We start from the raw sequence: 10442 nt of genomic DNA, 5'->3' as shown, positions 1-10442 counted from the left end.
ATTTCAGATATGAGGTTGAAATTGGGAAAATATGAATTTGACTATTTCAGGGCACATAAACCCAAAAAAACTTTATCTGCATGAGTGGATATGGGGGCTCTGCATCCTTGATTCCCAGCTGAATAGCAGGTCTGTCAGCATTCTAGTTCTGGAGGTTGTGGTGGTGGCAATTTCCATCGGAAGAAGGGGCACGGAGAGAGGCTGACTATTGGGTTAAAGGAGAGAATAATACAAATGAAGCCAAAAGAAGCAAGAAAAACTTGAAGAACAACTTAGAAAACAACCGCTCCTGGCGTGGCTTGTCACATTTGATTTGCTAAGTTTCCAGGAGGACTATTTGGCCAGAAGTGTGTGTTCTTATACGAGAAGATTCCTGAGTAGGTGTGCTCTGAGAAGCAAAAAGGAACATGACTCGATTCTTCCCCCTGAACCCTCCCCGCCCCTCTACATGAGATGATTCCTTGGAAATGGTGGAAGTGATCAGACTGGTGTCTAGTGTGTTCAGGGGATGAGTGGCATGGGAGCTCACCACAAGGCTGGTAACTCTTAGCCCCACCCACCTTTTGTTTCTTCCCCCTGGCTCGCCTTTCAAAGTCTCGCTGTGTTTTGTACCAGTTGCTTGCACGGTGGTCTTTGGCCTTCTCATCTTCCTCGCAGCCTCTGGCACCGCGAGACCGGGTCGCCCCCCAACCTTGCATTTCCTTAAGCAGGGTTCAAGCAGTGAAGCTGGGCATGCCAGGCGGCAGTGGCAGCGCCAGTCCTCAGACTTGGGCAGCGCGGCTCAGCGCTGGGCAGGGACCGCCGGGCAGGGACCGTGGTACCAATTCAGCCCGGGGACGTCAGCGCCCACCTACCTCTGCAGAGCCCGGGGGCCCCAGTGCGCCCTGAGGCTAAGCCTGCACCTCTCAGTGGCTCCTCCTCAACACTCAACCTCCCGAACGCCGCCGGCGTTTAGAAATAATCCTCCCGGCAGGGACTGTGCTCCCACCTGTCCTTTCTTTGCAGCTAAGGGTTTTAGCCACCACGGCGGCGTGAGGGGCTCAGGGCCGGAGCCCGTGGCTGGCGGCCATGGAGATCACCTTCCCAGAGGAGCTGCTTGTCACTGAGTTTTGGAGATTTCTTGGCTGAGCGCGCTGGAGTAATCCGAGCGGTGGTGGCGCCCGAGCTCTCCGGAGAAAGGGAGCGCGCGAGCGCCTGCCTGTGCCTATGTGTATAAGTGTGTGCGTGTGCTGGTGTGTGGTGTGTGTGTGTGTGTGTGTGTGTGTGTGTGTGTGTGTGTAGAGAGAGAGAGAGGGCGGGGACAGAAACGTCAAGCCCCCCCCCTCCCTCCCCCCCCCCAAGCCTCCTTTCCTTTCTCCCCTTCCAGCAACAGCCTAACAAGTCTTCCATCCCCCTAGCCATCCTCACGTCCGCCCAGCTCCGTTCAGCCCATTTGCAGCGGGAAATTGGCGCTGTTTTGGGGAAGAGAAACGGATCAATTGCCCTTGTGACTCCCCGCCCCCTTCTCCCCTCCCCACCCCCACCACTCCCTCCTCCCTCCTCCCTCCTCCCTCCTCCCGCCCTCCCGCCCTCCCCCGCCGCCTCCCCGCACCCGCCTCCTCCCCTCTCCCCACCCCCAAGCCCTCTCCCCGGGCGGCGGAGAGGTGAGGGAAGGGACGGACTCCGGCGGGGAGAGCGGTGTGTGAAGTGGCGCTCATGGGAGGAGGTTGCCGCCTTCCAAGGAGGATGCTGGGCCACAAAGAGCGGCCCGCGCGCCGGCCTGGGCTCTAGCGGCGGGGCCCTCCCGGGAGAGCTCGGAGCTGGGGGCGCGCGCCCCGGCGCCCCGGGGTCACCATGCCTGTCCGCAGGGGGCATGTGGCGCCGCAGAACACATTTCTGGGCACCATCATCCGGAAATTTGAAGGGCAAAGTAAGTTCATTTGTGCTCCTCTCCCCCTGGCTTTTCTGCTTGCTTCGATAGTGCCTTTGGCGGCCGCCGCTGGCGAGCGGAGGAGACCGGCAACTCCGGGCTCCGGCAAGTTCGGAGGCTGCGAAAGCCAGCCGGGTTCGCCTGGCAGCGGGAGTGCTCTCCCTCCGATATTAATTTTGATTGACATGTTAGATTAGGGTCTCCATTAGAGGAGGCAATGTGATCCTCCTCTCCCACTGCTCCATTATCTGCCTTTGCTACTTGCTGCCCTACTCTTCTACTATCTTAAAGGGAACGTGCTGGTGTAAAAACCGGGTCTGTGTTTTGGAGCTGTTTTAATTGCGGACTTTTTCAAAGTCAGGAGCAGGGCAGAGAATACTATGGGAACTGGAGAATGTGAATGGTTAGCAGCGATGGAAATGGCTCTGCACACTATACCTCACCTTGGTTAATTTGCAAGGCTGTGGCTTGACTTGGATGCTTGCTGGCTGCTAGTTTATAGAAGCTAAACTTTACATTGAATCAATGTAAATCTATCCCCAGGCAGGATAATTTGGAAAATATATATATATTTGATTCGTGCTGTAAATAGTTCATTATTCAAAAGAACGTTTCTGTCTTTTAATTATCCCCTTCAGTATCTATCTAGAAATTTAAAAATTGAAGTACACTTAGTAAATCCCACAAAGATGGAATGTAGAGAATTTCAGTATTCTCCTGTGGACTAACTATAATGAATGAATGTTACATAAATATGTTGATTTTAAATCCTATACTTGATCATTGATAGTCCACATTTTCTTAAAACCACATTAACACACACTTATGTTGTACAGTTTGCAGCTATTTTGGCAATATCTTTAGTGACATGAGTATATAGTGCCTTGTGTATAACATAAACTTGTAAACCCTGCTTCATATTCTATGTGGAAGTGGTAAATATAATATGTGATCAAAAGTAATAAACCATTTGTATTAAAACACCTACTACTACACAAAATTCATGGTTCTCCCAAAGTAGAAGTGTAAAGGTGTGAACATGATATTTACTGTGTGTGTGTGTGTGTGTGTGTGTGTGTGTGTGTAAATATGTTTATCTTTTGGAAAATATGTGTTATGAGAAGTTGAACCTTTGCATTAGTGAACTGCTAATTAATGTGAAATACTTTCATTGTTAGTAGTTTTATTTATTTAATTTTTGACATGATGTATGTGTCATATGCCTTACAGGGATAGAGAAAAGCCAAATTCAGGAATAATAACAACTTTGAGAAAGTTGTACTCTAAATGTCAAGGTGGAAATGAGGAATCTGACAGCTACAGGATGTTTCACTGTTTTGGCTTTGAAAATATTTACCCTGCATTTAGACGGTATTCTGGAAATATCAATGGGGCAGCTGATTGTCATTAGAATCCCAGGGGTTTGAGGGCTAGAGAACTAGGTTAGTTAGGAAATTACATTCTCAAAATTTGAAGAGTAGTCCTTAATATTTTTTTGTTAAAATGACTTATGGCCAATATTTCATATTTAAGGTGTTTTTTCCTTCTTCTTTTTTTTTTTTCCTTTCTCTTCCTTTCAAAAGCCTGGACAGTTAACAGTTTGGGAAGTACCAGCATTTTATATCTCCTCGTATGCAACAAATTATTCCCATGCTTATGAGAATCTTGTGGAAGGGTTTTTGAAAGATGCCTTACTGTCTTCTGATTGCAGATAAAAAATTTATCATTGCAAATGCCAGAGTGCAGAACTGTGCCATCATCTACTGCAACGATGGCTTCTGCGAGATGACTGGCTTCTCCAGGCCAGATGTCATGCAGAAGCCCTGCACCTGCGACTTCCTCCATGGGCCCGAGACCAAGCGGCATGATGTGGCCCAAATCGCACAAGCGTTGTTGGGGTCAGAGGAGAGGAAAGTGGAGGTCACCTACTATCACAAAAATGGTAAAGTTTGCCTTTTTAGAATTTCTTGCGTTTGATTCCATTGAAATGAAGTTTTGACAACCGAAAAACCAAACGTTCATATTCAGAGAAACCCCAGATATTCAGGTGCAGATATACTTTGCTCATAGTATTTTAGGCTTCAAAAATAATGGATACTCTCCTTCCTTCCTGGACTAATGAGAACAATTTCTTCTTTGAATAAGGGTACCATGAACTCTTCAAAAGTGTAGTAACTTAATGTCGCTTGGGACAGAATGCCACAAATCAGTCTTACTCTCTTCCCTTTATAAGGGATGATAAAAGGCCAGATGATTTACTGGTTCAATAGATATGCATTTTGTGGGAGAAAAATACAGTTTTATTTGCTTGAACTCAATTTCTTTACAAAGCAAAGTTTTGTTGAAAACTATATATGTAACTAAAACTACTATGTTATAAAAGTTTCTTGGCTCTTCTGCTTTATTTGATAGGTAACAGCACCTCTTTTCTCTTTTGTTCCTTTTCATACAAGATTAAGAATGATATATAGCAACTTCTAAAATTGGTCTAGTGAATCTATATATATATTCAAATAATAAAGACTGTTCATATATTCAAGATTTGCCCTAAAAAAACAAAATGGAGAAAGGGGACTGTGGTACTGTGGAGTTATTCGTATTCATTTTTACAACTGCAGCAAAACTGGCATCTTCAATTTAAGGTCATACCTCAACTTCAAGGGCACTCCTTCTTTCAGGCTTGCTGTGAGTCCATAAATATTTTAGATATGTAAAAGTTCTCCAAAAATCACATGTAATGGATATGCATTCATTAAATGCATAATATGTATGTATACAAACTCACATGTAATGAATATTCAGATATACCTATTTAAAGATACACATTTCCAAATGTACACACTTAATTATATTTGGCAATTTAGGGATAAAGGGGAATAGATTAAATGTATGTTGTAGTTAGTTTTGTTGATATTGCCTTATCATGTATTTCTTTTTATTTAATTGATATAAATTCATGAGACAGAAGGGTATTTAGTCAGCTTTTTAGTTAACTCAAGTTTTGAAAATGAATACATGAATGATGTGTTATATAGCCTATATCATATCATTACTTGTCATTTAGTAAAATAAACAGACAAATTCTAGCAGAGAAAAGCTTTAAATCTTCCTCTTATTTTTCATAATTTAATACTGTATGATGGAACATTTATAATTGTCAATTACTAGATTTTTTATAGTAATTTGAGTTGGTATGTATAACAAAGTATCATTGGACAAACAGGCTTGTATAATTTTGAATTAATTTGGAATGAAAATATTATATGATTATCAACCAATACAGAGATAGCTTTTAAAGTTCTTTTCACTTTTCTCAGACTTTTCAATCAGTAATGGTGGCATATTAGAAATAGCCTAATTGCTCTGTTGTCTTGAAAACATTTATTGGACTGAGGCTTTAACTACCCAAATGCAATGTGTGTGTGTGTGTGTGTGTGTGTGTGTGTGTGTGTGTACCTGATGCCAACAATTTGACTTTTGGAATAATATGAATGTCTGACTTTTTTTCTGTCTGTATATTTATCATGATGTTGGCTCAGTCTGCATTGCGCTTACCATAGGTCATGTTGGCCCACATTTTGTCATTTTGTTTCCTGGGATATTTCAGACGTTTTCAACTTAGAGAATTTAAGTATAAAATGAATCTAGACTGTCCAGATTACTTGGACACTAACTATATTTTTCAGATAGTAGTTTCAAATAGAAGTTGTTTTTATTAATTGGAATAGTGATGTTTTGAAACATAGCTTAGCTTGTATAATATGAGTGTAAAATAATCTCAAAAACACCTTAACAGCATTTTTAAAAGCAATTTATCACAAACTTGAATGTTAAAAAATTTTATAGTGGGGATGGTCATATTTGACTAATGCAAATCTTATTATTTTAGTGATTTGCTTGGTTACATAAAATTAAAACCTCTCTGTTTTGGACAAAGAATGTTTATTTGAAAATTTGTTTGGTATAGAAGTAATCAACATTTGATGATGATTTTAATGGAAGTGACTGGGTCTACAAGGACTTTAGAGCTAATGACAAATATTGCCATTTTTTGCTTTTATTTATATGGGAAACAAGCATTTTCTTTTCTTCTAATGAAAAATATTAATTTGAATAACCTTTTAGATTGTAAAGACACAGTCAGAATTATTGGCTTTGAATGTAATCAATTTGTGTTTTTGCTACTATCATAGTTCATATACCTTGAAGAGAATCTTCAGAGTTTATTGATTTTATTCACATGACATCCACAAAATCAGTCAGAGCTTTAGAAGTTCAAATGCTTTAAAAGTCTTGCCTCTTAGAGATCTGTCAGCCACTCTTATACATTTATAAAAGCAGGAAGGAACAAAATCAGCAACATTTTCATTGGTTTGTTTTTCAAAGTTTCTTTAATTCCTCATTACTGAGATCATTTATTTTTGAGAGGTTCTTGGTCTGAAGTGTATATATAGGAAATGCTTTCTTTACTTATTCATTTAACTTCCATGTTTCATTCCATGGAACATTACTGTAATTTAGCATGTCACAGGAATATGAATAGTGTTGCATTATGCACAATAAGAGTATTAACAAAAATTTAAGATAGTCTGTTCCCACTTTTTCATTCACTCATATTGGAGTAGCAAAAATATGAGCCTGACATTATTTCCAAAGGCTGGTTTCCCAGCATGGCCAGAGGCCTTAGACCCCAGGATTTGAGCGAGTTCCCTCAGGTGAGCTACATGGTCACCATTGTGAAGCAGCACCCTCCACCCTACCAGTTCTGGGGATTTTAGTGGGCACAGTTGGACTTGCTGTTTACCAGAATATCAATTTTTAAAAGCCTAGTTATTTTGGGGGAGGAATATTTGACAACCCTTCCTTTGAGGGTTCTATTTTACAGTTTAAGTCATTATTGCATAAATCATTCTTGGCAGCTGTGAAATATTGCTTGAGGTGATAAAGCTATAAATCTTGTGACATAAAACTCTAATTATACAAAACTATAATTATGCTGAAGCTTATATAAGAATAGGTAAATATTTTAGTAGCATAATATATTCACTCTAAAAATACCTTTTCACCTTTTAAAGAATAGTGATTGAGAAATAGTAAACACTTCCATTATTAATTAGTTTATAGTTTAGAGATAATGTTAAGGTAAAACACACACATTAAAAAAAACAAAAAACAAACAAACAAAACAAACAAAAAAAACACAGAAGGGCTGATTTAGTTATTGCTAGTTTATTGCTGATCTGGTTGGGTGTGTGTCATGGAGTAGAGCTAGCTAGTTTAAGTACTAAACCACTTCAGCCACAGTTAGATAGAAGATTTTTACCTTAAATTATCTAGCAACTCTAAACATTTGGAAAATTGAAGTAAATTTCTCCAAAAAAAAAATGAAGATCTTAACCCAGTAGGAAAACAGAATCTTTAAAGGTCTGGGTATTCCTTCATCTTCCCCATTATGCTTTTACACACAGTACAATGTCAGCTTTGTTAACAAGTCAGAAATATCCGTATCTTTGGGCTGCTTTTAAAGAACTAAAGGATTGGAAGGGAGGAAAGTCCTTTTCTGATCCAAACTGGGAGCAGATACAGACAGGACAACAGTCAGAGTGGGGTCAGTACCAAGTTCCAGGGGCAGCGTTTGATTCAACGAAAGTAAAAAGAGGTGAATCTGCCCTATGTAAGAGTAATTTGGAAAGACCTCCTGGAAAGTGTTTTGTTGTGAGTGGAGGTGAGGATACATACCAAGGGCCACCTTTCTCTAATGTAATGTTTTTGGCATTAGAGGAATAAGAGGAGATACAAAGGAGGATACTAACTGGTCCTTGGTTTCAGGATATTTTTATTATAGAGTGACTAATGTGCATTTCTATCTTCTCCACAAGATGTTTTTTTCAATAAAAATGTTTCTAAAGAAAAGAAAAAGCATACAGACTCTTGAATGAAGAGTCTTTTATATAAACAGAGAACAAAATTTAGGGTTAATTATCATCCTTCTTTTATTACCCCACTCTACTTGTTTATGTATATCTCCTATCACCTTTTGTCATTTATAGGTAATAATAACTTATTAAAGAGACAATGTAGTTTAGTTAAAAATGTAATAGCTCAAAGTAAATCTGATAACAGCTTTATATAAGTTATGTGACACGTAAAATACTCAGCTCTCCTCATTCCTGATTTGTGTAGAGATACAGCTGGTAGTTTTTAGAAAAGAATAGACATATATTTTGTGTGTGTGAGGAATTCAAACAATAAGAAAAGTTTCCAGGTAATATCTTGCCCAGGGTTTGTTTTGGTGTTCATTTTAACTTTCTGTTTACTATATATTTTCATGTTTTATTCAATGAAATATTACTGTAACAACATTACTGTTAAAATATTTTTTTTATTTTCCAAGACTTTGTAACATCTTATGGACTTTAGATATTCTATACATTTTAAACTTAATCAATTGGATTTGTTGCTAAAAATCAGAATTCTCAAGAATCACTCCTCCTCACAATTTGAAAACTTTATTTCAGTTCTGTCCCAAGAGAAAACAAAATGTCCTAAAACTGTGGGTGGGCTGTGCTCATCAGCCTCTTTTCAGCACTTGCCAGGCCAGCACCATACCTCTAGGCTATTTGGTGCTACAAAGAGGTCTTGTAGAGATAACTTAACTTGAGAGATAACTACTCAGTTATTTTCTCACCCAAGGGGCTGGAGAATGGGGTCAGGGTAGGGCTATCTGTATTGGCTAGATTTGTAGAGTGGAACTAGCTTCTCTGGCTTCTATTGGCTTCCAATGTTATTTATATTTTCTTGCTATAAATAATCACTAAATCATTTACTTGCCATCAGCAGCCAGGAGAGCCTAGGATAATTGAGTCACAGGGAAGTAGCAGTTGGAGCATGACATGTTAAGACATCAACACTTGGCGAAACCGGTTTGGCTCAGGGATAGAGCATCAGCTTGCAGACTGAAGGGTCCCAGGTTCAATTCCGGTCAAGGGCATGTACCTCGGTTGTGGTCACATCCAGTGGGGAGTGTGCAGGAGGCAGTTGATTGATGTTTCTCTCTCATTGATGTTTCTAAATCTCTATCCCTCTCTCTTCCTCTATAAAAAATCAATAAAATATATATTAAAAAAAAAAAAAAAGACATCAACACTCATCTGGCCATTTGAATGTGAAGCCTCAGAATCATTTTCAATTTTTCTCTCTCCATCTCCTCCCTAAACCCAATTGGTCGGAAATTCCTTTCAATCTTTCCATCTGACACATTTCCCAATGTTAGGCCTGCTTCTCCCGCACTGCCAAGTACCCTAATTGAAACTCTCCTAACCCTTCTTCTGGAGCATTGAAGTTTCCCTCCATCTCCAACCCATTTCCCACAGTGTCATCAGAGAGCTATTTCTGAAATGAGAATTACATACCCTGATGATTTATTGGAGCTAAGCATTATTATAAATGAAGGTCATGTATTCAATAATGATTATGACAATACCATAAGGTATATACTCTCATTATCCCCATTTTATAAGAAGAACACTGAGAGCCAGAGGGATGGAGTAATTTCCCAATCACGCACAGTTCATAAAGTGGTAAAGCCTGACCCACATTTGCTGCTCTGAAAATCTATCTTAGCCCTGGCCGATGTGGCTCACTCAGTTGATTAGAGCATCATCTTGAGCTCCAAATGTTTTGTGTTCCATTCCTGGTCAGGGTGCATACCTGGGTTGTGGGTTTGATTCCTGATTAGGGCATCTAAAGGAGGCAACAGATCCATGTTTCTCTCCTCTCTCGCTTGCTTGCTCCCTCTAAAAATCAATGAATATGTCCTCGGGTGAGGATAGAAAAATCTATCTTAATTCATTAAAACTTTCAGGATAATGTTTTAGACAGTTTATTAGGATGCTTATTGACCTTCAGAGCTGAATTCATTTGGATTTCAAGTAAGATATGTTTAGAGGATTCAGGTTTGGGAATAGCTAGGTGAATTTCATGAGTAAGTTTTCCTTCTAGTGGCCTCAATTGTCTTTTCTGATCTTTATTAGGAGAATAGCATCCACTTTGTTAGACTGTGTGGATATATTGTGTACAATAAAGTACATAGCATTATTTATGGCATGGTTGCTAGACCATAATATGTGGGCAATAAATATCAATTAGTTACATATCTTCCCAACTACATTTCTTCTAAAAATCTATGTTCCAATAATGCTTGACTGCTCAGTTTCTCAAATAAGCCATCTTTCCTTGCCCTTCAGAAGTTTTCCTACTAATTAGTACAAAGACTCTCTGAATGGATTGCTTTTCCCCCTCTTAGTTCCTCACCTTAAAGAAGCATTATCATCCTTCCAAAAACGCATCAAAAGACTTATGTATAAAGTCCTCCCTGATGCCCGCACTGTCTGCTCCAGAACATTAATTGACATCACCTCTGTGTCTCTAACAATGAGTTCTCAACTCCAGTGTAGCACCTGGAGTGTGCTACATATCATTACATTTTATTGTAGTTACATCATTTGTTGTGTGTTTTTGTTGTTGTTGTTGT

The 10442-nt window shown here is 39.7% G+C and overlaps 1 protein-coding gene across 6 annotated transcripts in view; it reads left to right on the top strand.

The window, feature by feature from the left end:
• Positions 1-1439: 1439 nt before the first annotated feature.
• KCNH7 (potassium voltage-gated channel subfamily H member 7) overlaps positions 1440-10442 on the top strand; it is a 397831-nt gene continuing 388828 nt past the window's right edge. For all 6 annotated transcript variants that reach the window (XM_084891929.1, XM_084891928.1, XM_084891930.1 and 3 more), the window contains exons 1-2: positions 1440-1909; positions 3621-3851. In XM_084891929.1, the coding sequence (XP_084748055.1) occupies positions 1834-1909; positions 3621-3851 (307 nt within the window). In that variant the 5' untranslated portion in view covers positions 1440-1833. The remainder of the gene's footprint in view (positions 1910-3620; positions 3852-10442) is intronic.

The sequence above is a fragment of the Pipistrellus hanaki genome, assembly GCF_964339955.1.
Source record: "Pipistrellus hanaki genome assembly, chromosome: 8".
NCBI lineage: Eukaryota > Metazoa > Chordata > Mammalia > Chiroptera > Vespertilionidae > Pipistrellus > Pipistrellus hanaki.
The sequence above is the reverse complement of the archived record's forward strand: the minus strand, read 5'-3'. Positions and strand labels throughout refer to the sequence as shown.